General features: G+C 39.5%; 6 protein-coding genes across 7 annotated transcripts; 2 read left to right on the forward strand and 4 right to left on the reverse strand.

Annotated features, from left to right (window-relative positions):
* Positions 1–1,477: 1,477 nt before the first annotated feature.
* LOC106100290 (serine/arginine-rich splicing factor 4) lies at positions 1,478–3,897 on the reverse strand. The gene is made up of 2 exons (XM_013279112.1): positions 3,780–3,897; positions 1,478–3,551 (listed from the first exon to the last, which is right to left on the reverse strand). The coding sequence occupies exon 2, from the start codon at positions 3,496–3,498 to the stop codon at positions 1,609–1,611; it is 1,890 nt and encodes a 629-aa protein (XP_013134566.1). The 5' UTR covers positions 3,499–3,551; positions 3,780–3,897; the 3' UTR covers positions 1,478–1,608.
* Positions 3,898–4,175: 278 nt separating this feature from the next.
* Positions 4,176–12,151, forward strand: LOC106100291 (histone-lysine N-methyltransferase E(z)). Of its 2 annotated transcripts, none has more exons than XM_013279114.1 (16): positions 4,176–4,402; positions 4,509–4,692; positions 4,795–5,010; positions 5,265–5,401; positions 5,474–5,631; positions 5,854–6,017; positions 7,221–7,312; positions 7,664–7,793; positions 8,007–8,105; positions 8,534–8,664; positions 9,141–9,289; positions 9,702–9,808; positions 10,405–10,609; positions 10,737–10,927; positions 11,375–11,540; positions 11,861–11,953. In XM_013279114.1, the coding sequence occupies exons 1-16, from the start codon at positions 4,328–4,330 to the stop codon at positions 11,919–11,921; spliced, it is 2,265 nt and encodes a 754-aa protein (XP_013134568.1). In that variant the 5' UTR covers positions 4,176–4,327; the 3' UTR covers positions 11,922–11,953. The 2 variants fall into 2 exon arrangements, with proteins under 2 accessions (XP_013134568.1, XP_013134567.1); XM_013279113.1 differs by having other exon boundaries at positions 4,177–4,402; positions 7,212–7,312; positions 11,861–12,151.
* Positions 12,152–12,250: 99 nt separating this feature from the next.
* LOC106100261 (FAD-linked sulfhydryl oxidase ALR) lies at positions 12,251–14,034 on the reverse strand. The gene is made up of 3 exons (XM_013279059.1): positions 13,699–14,034; positions 13,301–13,500; positions 12,251–13,083 (listed from the first exon to the last, which is right to left on the reverse strand). Exons 1-3 carry the CDS (start codon positions 13,813–13,815, stop codon positions 12,921–12,923), a joined length of 480 nt encoding a protein of 159 aa, XP_013134513.1. The 5' UTR covers positions 13,816–14,034; the 3' UTR covers positions 12,251–12,920.
* Positions 14,035–14,723: 689 nt separating this feature from the next.
* LOC106100304 (cytosolic Fe-S cluster assembly factor NUBP1 homolog) lies at positions 14,724–20,007 on the reverse strand. The gene is made up of 9 exons (XM_013279127.1): positions 19,835–20,007; positions 19,676–19,756; positions 18,984–19,144; positions 17,322–17,423; positions 16,641–16,731; positions 16,414–16,485; positions 15,777–15,970; positions 15,341–15,551; positions 14,724–14,950 (listed from the first exon to the last, which is right to left on the reverse strand). Exons 1-9 carry the CDS (start codon positions 19,863–19,865, stop codon positions 14,919–14,921), a joined length of 975 nt encoding a protein of 324 aa, XP_013134581.1. The 5' UTR covers positions 19,866–20,007; the 3' UTR covers positions 14,724–14,918.
* Positions 20,008–20,293: 286 nt separating this feature from the next.
* On the forward strand, positions 20,294–23,078 carry LOC106100269 (tektin-3-like). Its single transcript, XM_013279067.1, has 11 exons — positions 20,294–20,399; positions 20,476–20,615; positions 20,686–20,937; positions 21,054–21,144; positions 21,228–21,369; positions 21,492–21,589; positions 21,743–21,862; positions 21,944–22,076; positions 22,210–22,340; positions 22,508–22,662; positions 22,812–23,078. Exons 1-11 carry the CDS (start codon positions 20,373–20,375, stop codon positions 23,020–23,022), a joined length of 1,500 nt encoding a protein of 499 aa, XP_013134521.1. The 5' UTR covers positions 20,294–20,372; the 3' UTR covers positions 23,023–23,078.
* Positions 23,079–23,277: 199 nt separating this feature from the next.
* Positions 23,278–24,905, reverse strand: LOC106100272 (cytochrome c oxidase assembly protein COX11, mitochondrial). The gene is made up of 4 exons (XM_013279077.1): positions 24,180–24,905; positions 23,911–24,066; positions 23,668–23,835; positions 23,278–23,594 (listed from the first exon to the last, which is right to left on the reverse strand). The coding sequence occupies exons 1-4, from the start codon at positions 24,414–24,416 to the stop codon at positions 23,451–23,453; spliced, it is 705 nt and encodes a 234-aa protein (XP_013134531.1). The 5' UTR covers positions 24,417–24,905; the 3' UTR covers positions 23,278–23,450.
* Between the last annotated feature and the right edge of the window lie 73 nt (positions 24,906–24,978).

The following is a 24,978-nucleotide window of genomic DNA, read 5'->3' on the forward strand; positions in this document are numbered from 1 at the left end:
GATATAATTCAGGGTTTTTCTTGAATTTGAAATAAAATTTTAATGAAAAGTCTTCAAATTTTATGAAAAGTTACAGTGTAGAGTACATATAGCGAGTTGGGTAAATGGTTTGTACTGGAAATGAATACTCGACACTCTTACATTAATGGCCATTTAGTATACTTAGTACACCCTTGTTTTAACTGAATGTTTTCAGTATGTATGCGCAATTGCTATTATTTTTGGCAAGGCAAACATTGTCTCTGATCATCTCGTTCGTAAGAACTTGGCCATTATCTTAATATTGGTGATTTATATTTCAATGAGTGTTCCACATAAAAAAGATCGCGGTCGTTTACCGGGCCTAAACTTGGGTAAAATGGGAATCTTAAATCAAACAAAACACTCGTAATTAACTCATTTAATTATCTATCACTGCTTCCTATGCGAAAATTAAATTAAATATAACAACGTAGACGTGATCAGTTAGATTCTGCCGGGGAAGGTGCCCTCGGAGCGCTGGGTGTCCCACTTGTCTACCCACTCATTGGGGCAGAGCGACTTGTACACGCGCATGAAGTAGTTGCAGGGCTCGTACTTCTCCCCCCTCACTTTCTGGCACCGGTGGAAGTCCAGGTAGCTCTGGTAGCAGTGCCTGAACATTATACGTGATAATAGTAATTTCAAGAAAAACCTACATTTTCTGATGAATAATTTACAAGAGTGAATGTAAAAACTTGATTGATTTTTAATTGTATAAAAATATTTTGTAAAACCCAAGTTGTGTCTAAGGTCAATCAGAAGGTATTCAACTTGTAACATCCAAGCTGTTTGAACATTGCGGAAAAAATGCGCCTCCGTCTACGCGTCATATTGCAGATGAAACACGGCGAAGCGCTTGGCTCGCCTCCAAAATGATATCGATTTTTTACGGTTTCAACGTGTTAGTTGACCAAAGCTGTCTGTTTCAAGTAGAATCAATTAAACATATGCATAGATTTCAATTCAAACACAAGCAAACTAAAAGTAACTCACGATGAATGAAATATGATGGTTCTATTTGGTGAATGAATTCAAATGGTAATTTAAAAAAATACGGTTTAATTTTTGTAATTCGAAAATTCAGAGTATTCTAAATTTTTATGCAACAATAATTTCACATATACTTTTACAACCATTAATACACATAAATTTTTTTTGTTTTAATTATTTCATTTATATTTGCCACCTAGCTCTTATAACCTATATTACATATCTTAACTATGTGAGTAGTTAATTAATAAAATTAAAAATGACTCCATTTTAAGGACTCCATGGCCAGGATGAAATGTATGACTGCAAGGCAGGTGTATCCAGTTGTCAGTGACAGTGTTATTAAAATCTGTCTTTACATTACCTTGTCTGGTTTTGGTTAGGGAACCGAGGGTCGAAGGGAGCTGTTTTGATGTCAGCGGGCGATTTGATCATTTCTGGCATTTTACTGCAACCAAAGAACAAGTAAATTCATTCCTTTTGTTCTTTATTAGCTGTTTCACAGATACTAAATACAATGACAATAAACATATAATAGAAAACAAGATTATTAAATTAAAGATAAGCAGAGTTTACGATACAAAAGTTATTTTATCATTATTTAACTAGAGGCCTCGTCTTCCGTTCCTCCTCACAAGATGTCTCTCTGTATTTTTTAACTTCCTGCATATAAAGTGACCATGCATCTTTTGGAGTGTTGTCAACGGTTTGTTCATCTATTGCTTTTGCTTTCTTTACCAAGCCAGTTTTAAGGACTCTGCCCCCTCGTCTTTTTCCTATAAATGGTAATACTGGTTTTTTAATTGGCTTTTTCTCTGGCTCCATAGTTGGCTTAGTGACTTCTTGCATTTTCTTAAACATTTCCAAGAAGCTACCATCATTTTTAATAGGCATAGTCATGGGTTTAGATTTTGATGTGGAAGCAGAACTTTGTACAACTTGATCTGGTGTTGGGAGCATATCAGCAAAGTTGGGACCTTCTATTTCTGGTGGATCACCATACTCAATGTCATCTACTGTGGTAGACTCAACAGCACCCGGTGGTGGTTTGACCTCTTTCTGTGGGCTCTTAGCTCTGTCCTTCTTTTCCTGCCGACTTCTGTGCATTTTCCAATAACGCTTTCTGTCAGCGACTGTAAATTGTCCACGTCGTTCGTCATCACTCGGAGTTCCATTATGACTACGAGATCTAGATCTAGATTTTGATTTGGACTTCGAAGATGAAGTGATCCTTTCTTTTCCTCTTGATAATGATCGTGACTGAGATCTGCTTTTGCTTTCAGACCGACGTTTTACATTTCCCTTTGAGCGGGATTTAGGTTTAGGTGAGCCACGTCTATTCCGGTGACGTGATTTGGATCTTGAACGTCTAGAGGATCCAGATGAATGGCTGGATACTGATCTAGATCTGGAATGATTTGATTTTGGAGTGCCCGAGTGTTTACGCTTCGATTGTTTCTGTGATGAGTTTGAATCAGAGCTGGAAAACGATTGACTCCTGGCATAACATTTTGGAGGTGTAACAGAACTATCCCTTGGTTTCCTCTGTTGTGTTGGTGATCTCCTTCCCTTGTTTTTATATTTTCTTGGTGGGGTGAGAGAATGGTCAGATCTTTTATGAACTTTAGGTGTTCCAGGTGAGGTGTCAGTTTTTTTATAAGCTTTTGGTGGGGTTTCTGAGAGCTCCTTTTGTTTTCTAGTAGATAAAGTTTTATTTTGTCTCTTTTCTTTACTAGAATAAGATCTCTCTTTGTGCTTTACTATTTCTCTATCAACACTGGCTGACTTTTTATGAGTGCTTCTCTTACCACTAGGAGTACATGAATGATTGCGACGTGTCTTACTCTTCTTTATTGGAGGAGTCAATGAATGATCACTGCCTCTACGTGATCTTTCAGAATGAGGTGACTCTGATGGGCTCCTTTTTCTTGTATTTTTCTTTATTGGAGACCGAGAGTAAGACCTAGACCGTGAACTAGAATGGTCACTGGAAGAATACTTAGCACGCCTTGACTTAGATCTACTTTTAGAATGTCTTTTTCTACTACTCTCTTCATAGCTACTGTCCCGTTTCCTTGAATAAGATCTTTCTTTCCTTTTATAAGGAGAAACACTTCTAGACTTCGATTTATAAGCCGTCTGCCTCCGGTCGCCGGACGTGGCGCCGACAGGAGAGCGGGAGCGCCCTCGAGCCCTAGCATAGTCGTAGCCACTTGGTGCCGCAGAATAAGTATCCCTCGTATCTGGGTATTTATAAAAGCCGTCAGACCGAGAGTAATAACCCGAATCGTAATTATAACCGTAACCCGTGGGAGCATAGTGCTGGTAATCGAAGTGGGGCTGGCCGTAGGAGCTGTAGCTGACACCAGTCCAGGGGTCCGTGGTGGGGATGGGCGCGGCGAGCGGCGGGACGTGCTGCGTGGCATAGTCCGCCTCGGCGCCGGGTGGCCCGCCGTCCCAAGCCCCGGGAGCGCCGTACGAGGACATACTTATACCAGCCTCTTCGCATAACCTGCGGCAGTCTGTAGGTAGGCACACACCTACAAACAGAATAACTTTTCGGTGTAGACAACAACTCTGCTCTCCCCGCTCGTGAAAGGCCGTCGCAGAACGGTATTGATGGATTGTAGTAAATACATTTTTGTGGCGAGAAACAACAAATTACGTAATCCGAGCCCGAAAATGCGAATTTTGGCTACGATTATGCATGCGTTATGTAGAAAGCTTTTAAATATAAAATATAATAATACCTGTCTACGTATGCTCACCTTTTTGTTTGAAAATTACTTTTCTTAAGGAAATTCAATAGAAAATGGCAGCGAACACATTCGCTTTACACATACATAGACAATAAAAAAATTGATAAAGCTAGAGTTGTCTGTCACAATGTAGCCAGTGTTAATATTACATTATTCGTTTAATTTTAATTGAAGCAGTTATATATAACAAAAAAAAAATCGTAGTAGACTCTTAAAGAAAGAGAAGAGCATAAAAAGCAACAATTATGAAATTATGTCACACTAGCGGACGCTGGCGACTTCGCCAGCGCAGAATATTATTCAATGGCAGAATAATTTAGGTGGCAATTGTAACCACAAATCAAGACTATTGTCTATCTGGATTAATTAATAATCTGTAGTCTTTGTCAATTCAATGGTCTCTTCTCCTCTTGTCAATTGACTCAACTCAAATCTCAAATTCAATTGTTAAATCAAATTAAATGTAAACCGCAAAAGCAAATAAATTTAATAAAGGTAGCGTTTGATTTCTTATGTTACAGAGTTTGCAAACTAGCTTTATAAATTGAATTTATCTAATGAGTAAATCAAAAGTATCGGCAGAATGGAAGAAACGAGTAAAATCGGAATATATGAGGCTTCGTCAAATGAAGGTAAAGGCGGCTTGGATTTTTCAGTATTTTTTTTCTTTAAATGTTAGTTTATGTTCCGCATAATATTTTAAAACTTGCTTTACATACTGAATGCATACTGTTATAGAGATTCAAACGAGCGGACGAAGTAAAAGTTGCCTGGGCGCGAAACTTGCGTATAATGTCAGAGGCGATAGAGACGCGTGAATCGGAGACTGCGGAACGGGGTCGTCGGCCTTTTTGGCCTCCTCCATCGCCTAGTCCTAGCCACGAGAGTCTCATGAAAAGAGCTGAAGTTACATATACTGATTGTACGTATTACTTTACGCGTGTTACGGGTTTGAGTTATGTGGTTATGTATTTTAAGAAAATCAGAAAATGAATGCCTAAATATTTGGATTTACTTATTTCAGCATCTGGAGTTGTAACAACACAACAAGTGCCTATCCGTATTATAAACTCTGTGAACCCTATACCCACTATGTACACATGGGCACCGACTCAGAAGAACTTCATGGTGGAGGATGAGACAGTGCTTCACAATATTCCATACATGGGGGATGAGGTGCTGGATCAGGATGGGACATTCATTGAGGAGCTCATTAAGAACTATGATGGAAAAGTTCACGGTACAACTGACATTTTACTAACAGAACTAAAAGATTGGTACTAGTGTGTTTACTTTTAATTTACTGTAGAAAAGTTTGAAGTATATAAAAATACAGCTTTTTACTTGTGTTGCTGCTTAGGTCTGCATCTATTTTACGATCATATCATTTTAAAAGTGATATATACCATGGATCACCATATTAATATGAAATTATTAACATTATTCATATCATGGTATTGTAGATGCATATACAGCTTATTGTTTTGTCTGTAGGTGACAAAGAAGGAGGTTTTATAGATGACCAGCTGTTTGTGGATCTGGTGCATGCACTTATGACATATCAGACAAAAGATGAAGTTGCCGAAGAAAGGAAGGAGAGGGAACTACGGAACTCTAAAGAAGAGAAAGATGTAAGGGTTGTTTTTATTCATTTAACTTATTAGTTAAAATTTTACTTACTACTGATTTTTATTTATTTCCAGAAAGATACAAGTAAAGAAGGTAAAGAGAAGGAAATAGAAGAAGTCAAGGATGGTGAGAAGAAAGCAGTTGTTGATAAGCAGTTCCCGATCTTCACAATATTCCAAGCTATCAGCTCACAGTTCCCAGACAAGGGCACAGCTCAAGAACTGAGGGAAAAGTATGCATTTTTAGATAATTATAAGCATATGATTATGATTTTGCATATTTTATAACATTGTTTACTAGTTTATTCCTTAGTACTTACATTGAAGGAAAATATTATGATACAACCTGCACATTTTGGTGCAGAAATTTAAAGATATGTGTGAAGTTGCCCCTAAGTTGGGCTCCGAGCCGCAATGGGGACATATAGTGAGCTGGTGATGGTCATGATGTGCAGATACGTGGAGCTGACGTCCCTGCGCGACCCGGACGCGCTGCCGCCGGAGTGCACGCCCAACATCGACGGGCCCCTCGCGGAGTCCGTGCCGCGCGAGCAGACCATGCACTCCTTCCACACGCTCTTCTGCCGCCGCTGCTTCAAGTACGACTGCTTCCTGCACCGTGAGTCTCTGTTTTTCTCACTCTCTCACACACACTCCCTCTCTCATACCACACTGTATTATCAATATTAAACACACATGACAATATGGAACAGTCTTTATTTCCATAATAATACACAAAAATATGTGAGAACAGACCATATAAAAACATAGACAGGCATATAGTCATATTATATTGCATTGCGACAAAAAAAATCACAAACATCCATAAATAGTGTCAACTTCATCTAACTTAAAATAAATTTTAAGATCTCATTGTAATGAATTTGAATTTTATATTGCGTTACTGTTTTTGAAGTTTAAATACTTATAACTATAATAATTGCATAACAATGTGTGGGCTGACGGCATGTGTTGTCTGTTTGCTGACAGGCAGTCAGGGCGCAGGTAAGCCTGTCATCCGCAACCCTTACATCACCATTACCTTGTTATTACCTCGCCTTTACCTCTTCGTTACTTCGCCGTTACCTCGCCATTACCTCGCTACTTCTGCAGACCGCTGCTCAAACATTTATTATTCACTGCCGCACTGACAATTGTTGCATCAAATGTCATTAAAAATCCCATTAATGACAGTTATTTAGTCCTTTAATGTAGCCTTATTGTGGAACTATCTATACTAAAGGACTGCTAGACTTGTCTCTGAGTGCGGTAGTTGAATTCGCATATACCCTGTGAATGAACAATGAAAACGCACCCTTAATGTCGCCCGTTACTTTGCTCAGTTTTATTATTTGTGCTATCCTAATCTAACTGTTCTGTCTCATCATATTATTATTTTAGTTTGGTTGTATGTAGTTATGTGTTTATAACGATTATTACTAATTAGTGATTTTTAAAAAAAAATTTCAAAATAAATCGGATTTATAAGAGATGTTTCCCAGTTGTCAAAATTATTATTTTTATGCACAAAGTACTTAGTTCTAAGTTGATATATTCAAGTATGGACTTAAAGTATGGCTGCTGTGTGAGATTTAACATCTTAAATATTATCATTGAAATAGTATAGTTGAAATAAACTGCATGACTGTTTATGTAAAGAGATGCATAAAAGAGTATAATTGGACAATCTGAATGTAAACAAATGAGAAATTTCTGATTTGTATGAGATAAAAAAGTTGAATGTATGAGGATGTTGTGAATGTGAGGTATGCGTGTCACACTGCTGTGTCGTATACAGTTAACATTAAATTAGGTTTACAAGCGTGCCACCCCGGACCCAACCTGAGCAAGCGCAAGGGGCCCGACCTCAAGCCCTTCGCGGAGCCCTGCGGGTCCAGCTGCTACATGCTCCTGGTTAGTACAACATGCAACACCACACTAACAACTTATAGTTACTCAGCGATAACGTAGCTTTTTAATGGTGAAAGAATTTTTGAAATCGGTGTAGTAGTTTTTGAGTTACATCAATACACACGAAAATTCAAAAAAAACAAATCTATTCTCTTTATAATATAAGTACAAATATAGATATAGATTTTTAAAACATTAGCATTCTTTCAATGATTATTGCAACTACAAACTATCGACGGAATCGGCATTAACGATTATACAAATTTCGTTATTCGTTTTCTCAAATGTCCATCATTCTTAATAATCCATCCATTGTGTTAATTTGATACAATATTGTAAGTTGTGTGGCAACAGGAGGGCATGCGCGAGAAGCTGGCGCGCGAGCAGGCGGCGGGCGAGGAGGAGTCGGGCAAGGCGCACGCCATCGACTCCCCCAACGACGCCTCCTCCGAGGACAGCAACGACAGCAACAGATACCAGAAAGGTCCAACAACATCTCATACAACTTCATACTAATTTAAGATTTCAATCATTCTGTACTTTACAGTTTTATAGAAATTAAATATGTCAATGGCTTGAAATACGCACGCATCGTAATGCAGAACATAATTGTGTAGCGCGACATAGGAGTGGGGTGACCTACAACTGTCTAAGAAGTCGATAATTTATATAATTTGTTTTTTTAATACCCGAGCAGGCAGCAACAGCAACTCCAGCAATAGCAACTGGAGCTCCAACGGCGTGGGCAAGCCTGCCGACCCCGCCCCGCCCGCTGACCCCGCCTACAACGCGCTCGGTGTGTACTGCACTAGTCTAATACCTACCCTAAATATTATCCTATGAATTTATCCGCATAGTATTTTAAAAAAAATGTGAGAAAACCTAAAAACTGTTCGTCCCCCGACACTTTATATGGACGAATTGTATTCCAAGTGTTACTTCAGATTTTGTTTTATATCTGTGCAAAATTTCAGTAAACTATGTTGGACTGTTGCATAATTATTATGTAAACTTTAAAAAACAAAATAATTGTATCCTACTGGAACCGTAAATGTTTCCAGGATCAAAAGTAGCCTATGTGTTCTTCCAGACTATCCTCTCTGTCTATGTCGAATTTTATCGAGATATGTTGAGCAGATTAGGCTACATAATATTAGTATGAAGTGCGAAGTGCGAAGTGCGGAGTGCAATGGCAGTGCAATGGCAGTGTGCGTGTGGCTGCAGGGCTGACGGTGGGCGACATCGAGTCGGAGTGGACGGGCTCGGACCAGTCGCTGTTCCGCGCGCTGCACAAGGTCTTCCCCTCCAACTACTGCGCGCTCGCGCAGCTCATGCTGTCCAAGACCTGCCAGCAGGTGCTGCCCACACCACCACACCACCACACCACCACACCACCACACCACCACACCACTCATGTGTTCACTTACACAGAACTTTGTTCATAAATAAAACAAAGTAATTAGTAGACCAACAATATGAACGAATGAACGAACGAAAATTACAAAACAACCGCAATGAAACACTTTTTTAATTTCCTTAATCTTATTTTGATTTACTTTTATGTTACTTAGATTGTTACTAAAGCCTGATCGTAACTTAACTATATAAATAAATAGATAGATAGATAAACAAAAGGGAAAAATTCCTATCAAAGACCCAAGTTAAGAATATGTGTGGCAACCTTCTTCTAGAAATCTTATAGAATTGTTTCATTTCTGATCATTTTATTATCTCGTTTTAGTGATTGGTATTTTAGTTACGGACAGCGCGGCAGACAAAGATACAAAACAAACCTGTTACTCCAGATAAAACATCTTTATTACGTGTGCAGGTGTACTCGTACTGGATCCGCACGGGGCAGGAGGAGTGCCGCGTGGAGGCGGAGCTGACTCCTCCGCGCAAGAAGAAGAAGAAGCACCGGCTGTGGTCCGTGCACTGCCGCAAGATACAGCTCAAGAAGGACTCCGCCTCGCACCACGTGTTAGATACACCTTGCACTTGCATTCCTTCAAACTACTACCTATATCTTTACATATAATAAATTTGGAGTGTCGGTATTTGCGTTACTAATAAAAAAAAATCGTATCTAATTTTTTTGTCTGTCTGTCTGTCTGTCTGTTTGTCTGCAAGCCGCGTTTGTCCCGGGTAGTCTCCAAAACGGCTGGGCCGATTTCGAATGGACTTTCACTGAAGAGACAGTTGAAATAGATACACATATTATAGGCTATTTTTTTTTTAATTCTGTGCTGGGAAATAGCGTAAATGGTGGTCCAAATTTGCGGGCGACAGCTCGTTTAATAATACAATTTAATTTAATTTCAATAGTTTACAGTAAAAATCTTTTAGAACACATAAGATATGTTGCTAGTATGTAAGTAATGTGTGTCGTCAGGTACAACTACACGCCGTGCGACCACCCCAACCAGCCCTGCGACAGCATGTGCCCCTGTCTGCAGTCGCAGAACTTCTGCGAGAAGTTCTGCCAGTGCAGCAGCGACTGTGAGTCTCCTCGCACCTCACACACCCCCCACACCTCACACACACCTCACACACCTCACTAGAATCTACATCCACTAACACTAGCCTTAGCCTTACTATCTCAGTTATCCTTTTCTATCTCAGTTTTTCTCGTAAAATGATAAGGATGGTAATATATGTATAATTGTCAAGTTTGAAGGCACGTTGACATCCAGGCATCATTTTGACAGTAGTAGTGCCCGCTTTAACATCTTCGCATGAATGGTCCGGCACGCCCCCAGTAGTACCACGACTATGCAGAAGACAGGCGTCAAATGGAACCAATGCAGTGTTTCGTCCGATGAGTGTGGTGCCGGAGGCCTAATTTAAGTCCCTTTCTCTTTACCACACTATTCTTATAAGGAGAGGATGGGAAGGGGAAGTGGATTTGACGGTGGAGGAGAATCATAAGAAGCGGAAATATCCTCTCTATGTGCGTCTCCTCCTCTGTCGGATAAGGGTAGGCAACGCATCTGCTATTGCGGATGTCTATGGGCAGCCGTCGCTTCGTCATTTTGGCGGATTCAAGTGGCCGCTTGCTCGTTTGCCACCTTATGTAATAAAAAATAAATAAATAGGCCAGAACCGTTTCCCGGGGTGTCGGTGCAAGGCGCAGTGCAACACGAAGCAGTGTCCCTGCTACCTCGGCGTGCGCGAGTGCGACCCCGACCTGTGCGTGGCGTGCGGCGCCGACGCGCCCGCGCCCGGCCCCGCGCCCGCCCCGCGCCACGCGCCCCACGCGCCCCACGCGCACGTCTACTGCCGCAACGTCTCCGTGCAGAGGTGCACGACTACTGAAACACAAACACAACATTGCTGCAATGTCAGCGCTGCAATTGCTGCAATCTTCAAATGCACATTTCGGTTGGCAGCGGTAGCTTATCACGTTGTAATATAAAAATGTGCGCAGGGGTCTGCACAAGCACCTGCTGCTGGCGCCGTCGGACGTGGCGGGCTGGGGCATCTTCCTGAAGGAGGCGGCGCACAAGAACGAGTTCATCTCGGAGTACTGCGGCGAGATCATCTCGCAGGACGAGGCGGACCGCCGCGGGAAGGTCTACGACAAGTACATGTGCTCCTTCCTCTTCAACCTCAACAACGGTCAGTGCGGTCACACACACACACATTCTGTGGTATCTTTCAATGGATTAGATAATTCTTAATACTTCCTTCTTACTAATATTATAAATGTAAATGTTTAGATGAATGGATGGATGGATATTTATTTTAAGTTTACCGCCAAAAAGAATGAACACATATTGACCAAATTTGTTCGTAAAACCGCCGGAAAAAAAAAATCTATTAAAACATGAACAACGAAAATAGATCTCATTTACTTTTTGATTATTTTAGTCTATACTAGCTGTTGCCCGCGTGTACTTGAAAAATAATAAAACATCTAGTCTATGTTATTTACTAATAACATAGCTTTTAATGGTGAAATTTTTTTTTAAATCTTCCCGGTTATTTTCATTTATTTCAATACATACAAAATCCTCTTTATAATATAATAAGTATATAAGCAACAAGCGATACGTTGTATGGCAGACTTCGTGGTGGACGCGACGCGGAAGGGCAACAAGATCCGGTTCGCGAACCACTCCATCAACCCCAACTGCTACGCCAAGGTGATGATGGTGAACGGAGACCACCGCATCGGCATCTTCGCCAAGCGCGCCATACAGCCCGGGGAGGAGCTCTTCTTCGACTACAGGTACACACACATACTGACTGCTGTTTTTTTATCATTTTGTATAAAAAGGTTCAAATAAGTCTTCCTTAGAAAATGATTGAAAAATCTTTTTCTTTAGCTACAAGTAATCAGCAAATAGTATAAAAACGTTTTTACTATTTTATTTAATTTATCTGATATTTTGTATTCCTTTTTAGGCAATAAATTGATATTTTATTTATCATCAATTTAGTTTCAGTCGAATTTTACTTTTAAAACTAAGCATACTAAATTTGTATATTTGATTAGTTACAATTTAGTACTATTTTGACAAATAATAAAATTTAAATTGTTTTATGAAGATACGGGCCGACAGAGCAGCTGAAGTTCGTGGGCATCGAGCGGGAAATGGAATTCTTATGAGAACAAAGCAAACAGTGACTTGTGTCACTGGCGCTGAGTCCCCACTGCGAAACATCCACAGAGACATGTTTGCAATGAACATTTTGTTAGTGGAGACAAACTCGTCAACAAGTGCCTTGTGACGTGACTCGCGTCTGACTTTTTGTATTATTTAAATATAACGTGATATTTGTAACAATGTATTCTTGTAGTTTTAAGAATTTGACAATTAAATTGCTACATTTTAAAAAGATGTTTTTTTTCCCTCACTGTATAGGATCATAAAGGTAGGGAAGGCCCAAAAAAAACTTAAAACTATTCTATTGTGTGCCAAAAATAATAAAACAACATTTAGGAACCGTGATTTTATTATCATAACAAATTATACTACTACTAACTCTGTACAAAACATCTGCATGTCGGTCACGCTAACTGTACTGCAAGTGTAAACATTAAAATGTAAAATAAAACACTTCCAAATACAACCTTATGAAACTCAGTATTATTGTATGATCACATTTATAGTATTAATATAACAATCATAAAATATCCAATTTTGTAAACTTTGAATCCAATTTGTATCAAAAATTAGGCAAAAATTTAATTCTTCACTTACATAAAGCTATGTAACAATCAAAATTAGAACTACATTCAATTTTATTTTTAACAGAAATTGTGAGCACAATTTATTAAAAATAATTAATGAAACCAAAACCTTTAAAATGATTATGTACACAGTAGTGAGTTCCTTATTTACAAGCTTCTATTTACAACCCGAGTCTCAATATATGTCACCACCAAACATTGGATAACATAAAAAATATCTAATGCTTGTTACACTTGGATTTAATATGAGTGCTGATAATTGAGGGACTAAAACTACAAAACCAATTCAGATATAAAAAAGTGACATTATACATCAGGTTCAGAAACAAAATTGCAGTATGGTACTGTACAATAATATATTAATATTGGACTAAGACCCTTATCCCGCATTAGCAGACTACTTTGTAGTAAATGCTAGTCACAAGAACCATCGGACCAGCCGTCGCGCCACCGCTCATGCACTTTGCTGCAGTCAAACACAGGCTTGCCCAACTTCACATTCACTGTGTTGTGTCGCTCACACAACCACTTCGCTAACTCATCTCTTGATTTTGTCTTTGGTGGATGTGCTTTAATACTGTAAAAATGTACAAAATAGTATTTAAAAACATACAGACGAATTGAGTACCTCCTTCTTTTGGGAAGTCGGTCAAAAATCAGAAAAATTCACTTGAACAAGTAGAGCTTATGGGGATTTCTCACTTATCATGAATGAATTTAACATGGTTTAAAAATTATGTTTTTTTTTACTATAAATAGAGCTACTGTTATAAATAGAAAGATGTAATACTCACTCTTCTTTAAAGTCTATAGCGCATGGCTCACATGGGTAAAATTCTCCAAACAGTTTGAAAAATTTATCCATGTCTTTAGCTTGTGATGTAGTTGGTTTCTCGGGGTAGTATGAAGCCATTGAATGAAGGAATCCCCATGTTGAGACCCCCAACTCTTCTTTATCCAAAGGACAATCCTTTCTTTTTCCTTGTTCGGGGGGCTAAAACATATTACATACCATTTCATTGTAGATTTTTTTAACCTTTGTGAATATTAATATTACGTAACTTGAATTATTTTTAGTTTATCGTCCCACCGAATTCGAAATTATTACGAAGGTTAATTTATCAGTGCAAATATGCTTTTCAGGGATTCATAGAATTTCAAGCAAACTTGGACCTTAACTATATAACCTTACCGGTGCAGTAGTCGACGGGGCAGGAGTGTCTTTCTTGGTCTTTGATTGTTTCTTGGACCATGTTTTAAAGTCATTGCAAGCCCTGCAAGGCTTATCTTCCTCTTCATGAGAAGGCATTTTTATCTGAACTCATTCGTCCTCATGAAATCAAAATTAAAGTTGCGCAACAGCACAAGCTTGATAATAACTCTAGATCATTTTGTGTTATTTATGTATTAAGTTTAGGACACGAAATTTAGTAATTGGATAATGTTGAAATAATTTGAAAATTAAGATTTTAAATTCAAAATTTTCGCCCCGATCAACAAATTGTCATTTGCTGTCATATGTCAAAGTGAATTCGTTTCACATGACAATATTTATCTAGTGTGCTATGCAAGGAAAATTATCTGATTAGAAAAATGTGTTTATGAAATTATTTTATTTCTTAAGGAAAGGAAAAGATTATTAGTTTCTTATGAATGAAGAAGTTAATTTCTTAGTATACAAGAAAATGAACACAGCGGACATGATATTGATCTGAATATTGGGCAGTAAAAGGGACGGATGAAAAGAGACTACATGTGGCAGAAATGCGAATGTTAAGATGGATGTGTGGGGTAACACTATTGGATAAGGTACGAAATGTTATATTAGAGGAAGTTTGAGAGTAGCCCCAGTGGTAGAGAAGGTAAGGAGTAAAAGGTTAGCATGGTATGGGTATGTTAGGAGGAGGGATGAATCGCATGTTACAAGGAGAACGATAATTATGAGTGTGGAGGTACATCGGTAAAGGTAGTTCTAGGAAGAGATGTATCCATTGCGTGAAAGGTGAGATGATAAAAAACGGAGTGATGACTGAGATGACGTATGATAGAGTTATTTGGAGGACAAAAACCTGTTGCGCCTATGGGAATAGGACAAGGAGGATGATGATGATGAATTCATATAAATAATCTGAACAAAAAAATGAAAATAATGTTCCTAAAAGTTTTCGAATAGGAATTAATAAAAAGTCAATGTCTTCAATATTCAAAATATATATTTTAATTAATTTTACATATTGACTAGCTTACATGGAAACAACATACATAATATATTTGATTTAACTTATAGGGACATCGTCATAGTATAGGTTAATAAAAACTCTCACATAAGTTATTTTCGCAAAAACTTAACATTACATTGCATTTGTCTGGTCTTTTAAGTAAACAGTCCACAGAAGAATAACTTGTATACATTCAACTGCTGCCTTCGCACGCCGCCACGATTTCTGAAACATCAAACAAATCAGATTACTGACTAAAGAAAGCAAAATGAAAATTCAGTTAAAAATATCTCAGATATATCTTTACGTCATGTAGTGTTGAAAAGTTTTAACAATTTCATGACGAAATATTACATTAGCTGATGTTACAACGGTAATTTTTTTTACAATGCGCGGTTCACACTTGGCCAGTACAGTTGATCAGTAACGCTCAACATCTCGAATGTCAATAAACTGGCACAGGGTGAACGCTAACTGACATCAGTGAGTCGAACAATTTATGACTTCGCATCTATCCAACTGGACTGGCCAAGTGTGGACAGGGCAAAAATCAGGATTCACTACAAAGAATGAATTTAAAAATGTCATGTGTAGGCATTATGAGCAGAGTCGTACTGTCCAAGATGTGTTGTAGCGCGGCAACGGTAGCGGAGGCGGGCGCGTGGCGCTGCAGATAGCTCTCGCCCGCGTCGCAGGCGCGCGCCAACTGCGGCTCCAGCGGCAGCGCGCCCAGCAGCGGCGCGCCCCCCTCGCCCCCCGCCGCACCCCCCGCCCCGCACAGCGCCGCCGCGCCGCCCGTCGTCGCGGGGAACACCTCGCTGCGGCTCTGTAACACCACTTACACATCATACACATTTCTACTGAAAATAAAGAATTTTGAAAGCCCATGTCGTAAGTTCAATATTCCTCCTGTCAATCACTAACATCAACTTAAATAACTACGAGCTGTCACACGCAAACTTCGTTAATGCGGATTTAAGAAAACGAACATGGTAAAATTGTCCAATGTTTAGATATTATTAAATAAAGCGGTGTAACGTATGAAGGATACCTTGCAGTTGGGGCAGATGAAGACAGACATGTTCTCGATCACGCCGAGCAGACGCACGCCGAGCTTGGCGCAGAAGGAAAGCTCCTTGCGCACGTCCAGCAGCGCCAGCTCCTGCGGCGTGCTCACCACCAGCGCGCCCGACAGCCCCGCGCCGCGCAGGTACTCCACCGCCGACAGGTGCTCGTCCGACGTGCCTGCGCACACCTGCGGCTGGAGAGCGCCGCCCGCAGCGCCCACAGCGCCCACAATGTGTCGTGGGCATTGTGTGTGTTAAAGTGGGCATTGTATGTGTCAAAGTGGGCATTGTATGTGTCAAAGTGGGCATTGTGTGTTAACGTGGGCATTGTATGTGTCAAAGTGGACATTGTGTGTTAACGTGGGAATTGTGTGTGTCAAAGTGGGCATTGTATGTGTCAAAGTGGGCGTTGTTCGTGTCAAAGTGGGCAGTGTATGTGTCAAAGTGGACATTGTGTGTTAACGTGGGAATTGTATGTGTCAAAGTGGGCATTGTATGTGTCAAAGTGGGCATTGTGTATGTCAAAGTGGGCAGTGTATGTGTCAAAGTGGACATTGTGTGTTAACGTGGGAATTGTATGTGTCAAAGTGGGTATTGTGTGTGTCAGCGTGTAAGGCTCACCTGGCGGCGTGTCAATGAGCAGGTAGTCCAGTTCGCCCCACTCCACCTCGCTCAGGAACTGCTTGATCATACCTACGCAACGCAACATTTATTACTCGATATAAATCTTCTCTTTTGGCACTTTCAAAAACATCTAGTTTTGTTAGCCATTTAATAAATTCGTGTAACACAAAACGAAGTACTAAACGTTAAGTACTAAATGGACAAGTGCCAAGCGCAAAGCTCACCATTTTTCTTGGGCCCCCTCCATATGACGGCGTCGTCGGGGCTGCCCAGCAGGAACCCGATAGACATCAGGGACAGATTGTCCGCCACGTACTAACAACAAACAGTACATACTTATTTATATTAATATCCCGGTGTATAACTACCAGCAATTAGTAAACTACGGCAGAATACTGCAACGACATTTTACATATAAATTTTGATATCTCTCAGGTTGCAAGCGGAGCTTACGAAGTGTTTTATTTCAGTATACGGCCCTTAGTCGTCAATTCGATTAGATGAAATAAGTTATCATGAAATCAAATATATTGGACCATTATATACAGACAAAGTTTTCGTATATTTCCATTCGTATTTACAAAAAGTAGTTAATGGCTGTGGATTAAGTTATAGTGCATTTTCAAGTATTGTGCTCGCCATTAAAATTTATAATTTACTTGTATCGGCCGGAGCACAGCGGGAGATAAGATACCGTGATAACAGTTAAAACTTTGCTCTCATGCTATGAAAAATCACAAAACAATTCTGAGATTTGTAGTTAATGGTATAAATTCGATAAAAATGTTTGACATTTCAAAATTATTATCAAATCGCTACTATCAATGAAACAATAATTTAGCTCAGTCATGTAAAATGCACATTTAAATAAATAGATTGAAATGAATTTGCAACTTGTTACTTACGACTGGTGACCACCCCGAGCCGGAGTAGTGCACTTGTTCGCCGCGCACGCCGAGCATGCGCGGCAGACTCGGCCCACAGATGTCTGCGTCCAGGATGCCGATCTGAATAATAACTCCATAGTCATTTTTTATCATAACGTTACAAACGAGTAGGCAACCACCCAAATTCGCCTAAGTTTATGCATACGAAATCTGCACTAAGTGCTCTTAATGACAACTGAGCGACTCTAAGCATGTTAAGGACTTGAGTATTTTTTTAAGTTCGGGATTCCTAGCGCCTACCATCATAAGTGGTTTCAACTTGTAAGTAAACAAGGCTCATGGTATTGTGTTCTCAATTATATGTTTTTATCATACTGACATTCTAAAGGTTACTTCGTGTATTCAACTAAGCAGAACAAATAAACACAATAAACCTTTCTCATGTGCCCTTGTCGTTGTAAACGTGTTTCTAAATTTGTATGTGCGTGTAACAGATTGGGTCAAACCTAAGTTGTGGTTCGCCTTCAACCGTATACCGGAAGCTGTTTATTTTCCGGTCGGTAGTTCTTAATTATTTTATGTAATATTGTGACCTACGAACAGAATTAAAATATCAACACGAAATGTTTCATTGTTGTTATTTCGTTTATTTGTATTAACATTGAAATATCGAGAGTTGCGTTAGACCTTTGGACCTCTATTTTCAATAAGATGCAAGTTTGAATGTTTTAATTTTTCACGGACCTTCAATACGTTACATATCCATGGCCGATATTCCCCTGCAATAATTGATTTCTATATTTCAAACTTGGAACCTTACTCTTACGGTACAATGTCACGTATTTTCGGAATGTTCATTTGAAATTAAACATTTGCGAAAATACGTAAGTTCTTTATATCCTTATTGGCCTTTATATCCACTGTATGCGGAGGTGCCAGTCGGTGCCACGTGCTGCCGTGACTCCCGCCAATCGATACGTCGCCTTGAGCCTCACAAATACCAACCCTCTCCACTGGAATGGACTTCGGTAACTCTTACGAAAGACGCTCCAGATATAACAGGGTAAACATATTTTTAATTGCCATAAAATTATCGATGGTTATATACGTAAAATTTTCCCGCCATATTTAAATGTAAAGTCGTTAACTTATTTCTTAGAACGTAATATAAAGTGGATTAATTTTTTTTTAACTGTGAAGACGCGATACCGCTTTCCCTAATAAAGTCCTCGCGACTAATATTATAAAGGAGTAGTAATTGTGGTATTAGTAGTAATTATTATCACTATGTGTGAGTGCAAAACAATCTATGTCATGGAATTTCATAATAACTTGTAAGGCTTTGGGAATCAGGTCCTAATTTAAATATCTAAATTTCGATACATTGCTTATACTATTTGGTGCTTCTTTATACAATTTCAACTAGGGTTTAGGTGACTGAATAATTTGCCACTTTTTTATTTCAATGTTATGTTTATGAGAACATAGTTAAAAATCTGCGGAAATTAACAATTTCATTTTCACAATATAATATTTGATTAACTACTATTTTATTTTTGGAGTAACTTCTAAGTTATTATAAATCAAGCATTAATACTTATTAAGGATGGCTTTCTTGGAAATAACTGTAATATTGTCATTGAACTTCTAAATCAAATAAATAGTGTAAAATGATCTCACATTCTTGTCAGGGAACCTTGCAGCAAGGCCGTGCCCCAGTAGGGATGTGACAGTGCTCTTGCCCACACCCCCCTTGCCCGACAGCACCAGTATCTTGTGCTTCACATTACTGAGACGGTTCTTTATCAACTCTATTGCTGGATCTGGTCCCGCCGGCACACCTGCATATAGACTAACATTGTATACTGTACATTATAAGACAAATTGTAATAACCAACTCATGTTCCATGACAATTTTGTGATATTACACTGTTGTTTTGACATTTTCCTCTTATACAATTAATTCAATAAATGTACCCATAATCTTACTTCAATAATTAGTCTTAAAAAGGGTACAGCATTCGCTCAGTTCATAATTTTCCTTTTTAAAACTTTACTAGCTGATGCGCGCGACTTATCCCCTATGTATTTAAAAAAAAATTGAGAAAATATAGCCTATGTACTCACTGACAAGGTAGCTTTTTAATGGTAAAAGAATCAGCCCTGTGATTTTTAAGTTACTTCAATACACACAAGAATACAAATCTTTCGTTTTTAAAATATCAGTTTAGATCATTCTCAACAACAAATAAATTTACATGAGTAAGAACTTATTTTGACATCTATCGTACGTGCCCTTCGTTAACTATAACTATTAATCAGTGTAAGTATTGCGAAATAATTTAGTTTTAAAGGCTCAAAGTCTATCTTACCTGACGCGCAAATGTTCTGATTGGGACAACCTGCACAAGCCGAGGCCTTCCCCGCGTCCTCGCTCTGGGTTCCCGGGCAATCTACAATATTTTAATTAGGAAAAAGATGAACAAGGACAATTTTTGAAAAATCAATTTATAAAACAATAAAAACATTACGGTTAGGTGCGTTTTCGGGGACGTTATTCATTATAGTCGATGTTATTTTCTTTCAGTTAGAAGCTTATTAAATCAAGTTTTATATATAACTACACTTCGTAACAATTTATTATCCGTAACTTGAACTTATGGTTGAAATAAATTGAATGAAAATTTCATTATGAAATGGTGTTTTGTTGAGAATGTCAAATACAAATGTTTTTGACAATCTCAGTTGACAGTGACGTTTTGTTTTGCGTTCAAGAATACTGTTTATAAAAATATCTTTTTTAATCTATCTTTCTTTAAGCAGAATAATAACTATGTAAATAACTATGTAATATTTCTACGTATTGAGATTATAACTGTAATATATCCGAAACACCTACAAATTATATTCTCTATTATTTACAGCAGTTTTTGTAATACTGTTCAAATCGTAGCTGTCGGTGATTCTGAAATAAATGACAATGTTATTATTTCAAATTTTACTGGAATGACTTAATTTTATTTTACACTAATTTATTTTTGTACATAAACATATTTTTAATTTATCACCATGGCTAAAGAAGTGTCCATGTGTACGGTACGAAATATATCATGCAACTTTTTGGAAATTACCTTAAAATTAATGATTAATTATACTCTCTTAAATTCCATAGCAACTTCAACAATGGAGCCCAGTAAAACCAACTGGGAGTACTCCCAGTGTTCCGCCACAAGTAGGTTACTGCTTCCATACTCCAAAAAAACACCCATGGAGACCAATCATGGGTTACGAAGAAATAGAAGTAACACCTATGTAAGTTTCTTCGCTATTTTATTAACAGCTACATTTCATGATTACATTACTGACGCACATGTGTTTCCAGGCCTTCGCAACCGATAACAAACACAATGGTTGATCCCTGCTACACGTCCGAGGGTATGGCGGCAGAGCCACTGCGGTTCCCCAACCTGGTCACCGGGTTCGACCGTAGCCCCGAGCACGCGGCGCGCGCGGCGCTCTACACGCGCTACACGCAGCACGAGTGGAACCAGAACAGCATCAGGAATTACAACGAATCAGATGCCAAGAGAAATTTTTCGGAGAGAGTCCGTAACGACATTATGAGGATGTTACGGTAAGTTTAGATACTTTGCCTTGAATATTGGGTTAGCGTACAAATTAAGTCTAAAGAATGCAACTTTTTGTCAAATTAAATAAGGTTTTAATGTAATTAATGACTTCCTGCCACAGGGAGACAGACGAAATCGGTGCGCAAGGGCAACGGGACTCGGGCAGGAAGATCGGCGAACGTATCACGGACACCACCTTCTGGCGAAATGAGGTGAAATGAGAGGGGTAGAAGTGACATCACCATGTAATGTATGCATGTTAATAACGGAGTTAGACGGGTGACGCTCTGTGCAGGTGGCGATAGAGATGGAGCGGCTAGTGGCGACGTGCGAGCGGCTGACGGACACCCGCCGGCAGCTGGAGCGCGCCGTGGCCGGCATCGAGGGCCCGCTGCACATAGTGCAGGAGTGCCTCTATCACCGCGAGAAGAGACAGGGTATAACACTGTCCCGGCATTGCTTTTCACTTCGCATCACTGTCGTTCTTGCTACGGCGAATAAAGGCAGCGACCGGCTGCAGAATATTCAATATTCTATTTAATTTCATTATATCGTATAGGTTTGGAGCAAGTGCACGACACAGTGGAACAGTCGTTACTCAAGGAGGTGGCGATCTTGCGCGAGTGTCAGGATAAGTTCCGCAACATGTTGGAGAAGGTAAATTATTAAATGCGATAGGTCTTTCATTTATCCTTCATATAACTTGTACGTTCAAGTATAAACTATTTTCTATGCGAGCACTGTTTTTGTCAGTTCGAGCATGGGAGTAGCGGGTATGATATATGTGTGTGAGTGCGTGTGTGTGTGCAGGTGCGGCAACAGGCCAAGAACTGCCGCGCGACACAACACGAACTGGAGAGCGACATGCGCAACAAGGAGTATGCACTCGGCATTGACAACATGTGCCATCAGCTCAACAACTTCTCCAAGGTCAAGAACATTCAATTATTGTAAGAGTGTCATTGAGACAATTTTTGAGCAGTTAGTATGTGTTAGTGCGTGTGTGTGCAGGGGCTACAATTCTACGCGGGCATCGAGCGCTACGACCCGACGGTGTGCGACGCGGTGCGCTGGGCGGCCGCCAGCGCCGCCACGCTGCAGCGCTCGCAGTCCGAGCGCGCCAAGGCTGTGCAGATGCTGTCGGGTGAGAATAGTGGACGTCCGCTGCTAACTTAAAGTCTAAAAGAATGTAGAACGATCCTACGGAGTTGCGGCTTATCTATTTGTTGGACCCATGAGTAGTAAGGATTAAGTGTTTGGTATGGTGTGCTTCTCAGACACGGACAACTTGATAAACGTTTCTGCGACGGAGATTTGGGACCAGTGGAGCAACACCAACAGCGCCTTCACGCGCCGCATCGCGGAAACCATCGAGATCAAGAACAAACTGCAATTACATCTACACAAGGTACAGTCTTCCATTTAAACGGATGTTTCACATTTCGTAATTGACCGGAACTTATCTAAATTGTCTGTAGTGGTATTTTCACATGTTCTTTCTTACAGGTTGCCATTATGTGAGTTTGTGTGGTACTCTTTACGTGTATAAAATAAGTTTCAAATTTCGGTCTGTAGGTTCAGAACGAGATATTCGACATCGAGAAGACGCTAGAGTTGCTGAACAAGGCTATTGAAGACAAACTGCAGCCCATGAAGGTGGCGCACAGCCGGCTGCAGGCGCGCACCAACCGCCCGCACCTCGAGAAGTGCCGCGACTACGCGCAGACCAGGTCACTGCCTTTCCTCCTGCACCATAATCTTAATTTTTATACTCCATTTAGTCTGAATTTAGTCGATCTAAAGATATCAATCCTATCCCCTGAATTATTCTTCCACTACGAAGTACTCTGTGAGGGTAAATCAAGTGTTGTGTTGTCAGGCTGGTGAAGGAGGTGTGCGACCTGCAGGACACGATGGAGCAGCTGCGGTCCAAGATCGCGACGGCGGAGGGCACGCACCAGACGCTGCTGGGCGTGCGCGCGTCGCTGGAGGCCGACCTGCGCAACAAGGCCGCCACGCTGTTCATCGACCGCGACCAGTGCATGGGCCTGCGCCGCGGCTACCCCGTCACCGCCGCCATCAAGGCCTAGCTCGCGTCGCTACTCTCACACAACTTGATTTCAAAATAAATCCATCTCCTTTTCAATTGTCTTGTTTATTATAGGACTTACGATTCGTCCCAGCCATAGACCTCATTTACTAAAGAATTTAATGCAGTAAATGATATACAAAGATGGATTTTGGATAATCTGTGGTATTCTCATTTCATAACCAGCTCTAAAAACAATTCTTTGTGTCTTCTCCCAGAGTAGTAATAGTCTGCAGGATTTGCATATAAACAACAATTAAAAAACATAGATTTTTATTTAATTTTCAATTACAACAAAAATTGAAACAAAAGTTTTAAGTCCTTAGTTCATTGTTTGTGCCTTAAAATAACCTATTTCTGAAATACTGCACAAATTAACTAAACTTTCACTGTCATAGTCTTGAATTTACTATATCTTGTACAACTGTTTCACTTTACAAAAGTAGGCACAGGCAGCTTGACACCTTCCTTAGCCTCAAAGAATGTGTAAGAGAGCACTATTTCCTCAACATACTCCATCTTGGGGTCCTCTGTGAACTCTGGGTCAATGTAGAAGAATACTGGCATGTCCACCTATAACAAAATATACATCATGGAAGAAACTGTATTACTATTGTTTTAAGGAGGTTAGATTTTATGACCAGACCTGTTCGTGTGGATTTAACATCTGTTCCTCAAAGCAGAAGCACTGTATCTTGTTGAAGTATTGACCAGCATCAAATGGTATGACATTGTATGTGCTGATGCCTACTACAGGCTTGTCTGTGGGATTGCGCGCTGTATAGAATGCCAGCGCTGTCTCTCCTGGCAGCACCTATAAAACAATTTGATAAACTAAGTACTTGTTTCTTATTCGGTGCTTGAAGCTATAAAATTTAGTTATACAAACCATTATGTCATTTTGTTGTGGCTTAAAATTCCACTGCATAGAAGAGGCAACATCAGCATTGAAGCGCACTTTAATTGGCCGCTCCCGCACTGCCTTCATGTTGCTGACTGCCTCAGCGGGCTCCGCTTGCCCTGTTGTGCCACCGTAACTGTATGCCTATATGAATACATTTTGAAATAACGTTACGGTTTTAAAAGTTTCAGCTAGAGCAAATTATTATAACACCCAGTAACATCTTTGGATACCATAAAACAACAATTGTTCCTTACCTGACAAAATATTCTATAAAGCGGCACTGCAGCGTAACTTAAGCCCACAGTGGCTATACCGAGCGCTATCATATAATTAAGTGTCGATTTTATTTTTTTCCTTTCATTACTCATTCCACGACTAACACAAACATTGGGTATAACTTTCGCCGCATTCAGTAAACTCGGCGCCAAGGAAACGACTCGGTTTTGTCTTAAATTATAAAAACACTTATTCATACAAAGTAGTCGATTCATCTTATAAAACTTTTCATTTAATCATTTATATTTCAAAATAATAAAGATTTTCCTCATAACCAAACCATGGCTGCTGTCAAATTCTTGTAATTCTGACATTAAATGTCAAAATCATATGGTTATGTAATTCGTCCAAAATCCAATACGAATTAAAAAAAATAAGAGTAAAGATTAAAAAAAAAACAAAGGAAACATTTGTTTGATAACGATTGATAATACGCATCACATAATACGTCCACCGTAGATCATCGACTCAACTAAAATTGGCGACTTGCAGATCAGATCACGATTTAAGTAAATCAGTGAACCCTTTCACATCTCAGTTTAGTTGATCCAGTCGATTTAAGTCCTAGTATAGTCTTTACGATACTTGTTGATCTAAAGTCAATAAATAAAAAAGGTGACAATAGGGCTGACTTTCACATCCACAAAAAATTCTAGGTAGTCTTTTATCAGCGACCAAAAAAATTACATTTGTCGCATTTTTCATTAAAACAAGTATCACGCTATGTTGATAAAAGATCACAACTGCTTTCTTATCATATAATACTATTTGCCGGTC

This window comes from Papilio polytes, unplaced genomic scaffold, assembly GCF_000836215.1.
Source record: "Papilio polytes unplaced genomic scaffold, Ppol_1.0 DF824058.1, whole genome shotgun sequence".
NCBI lineage: Eukaryota > Metazoa > Arthropoda > Insecta > Lepidoptera > Papilionidae > Papilio > Papilio polytes.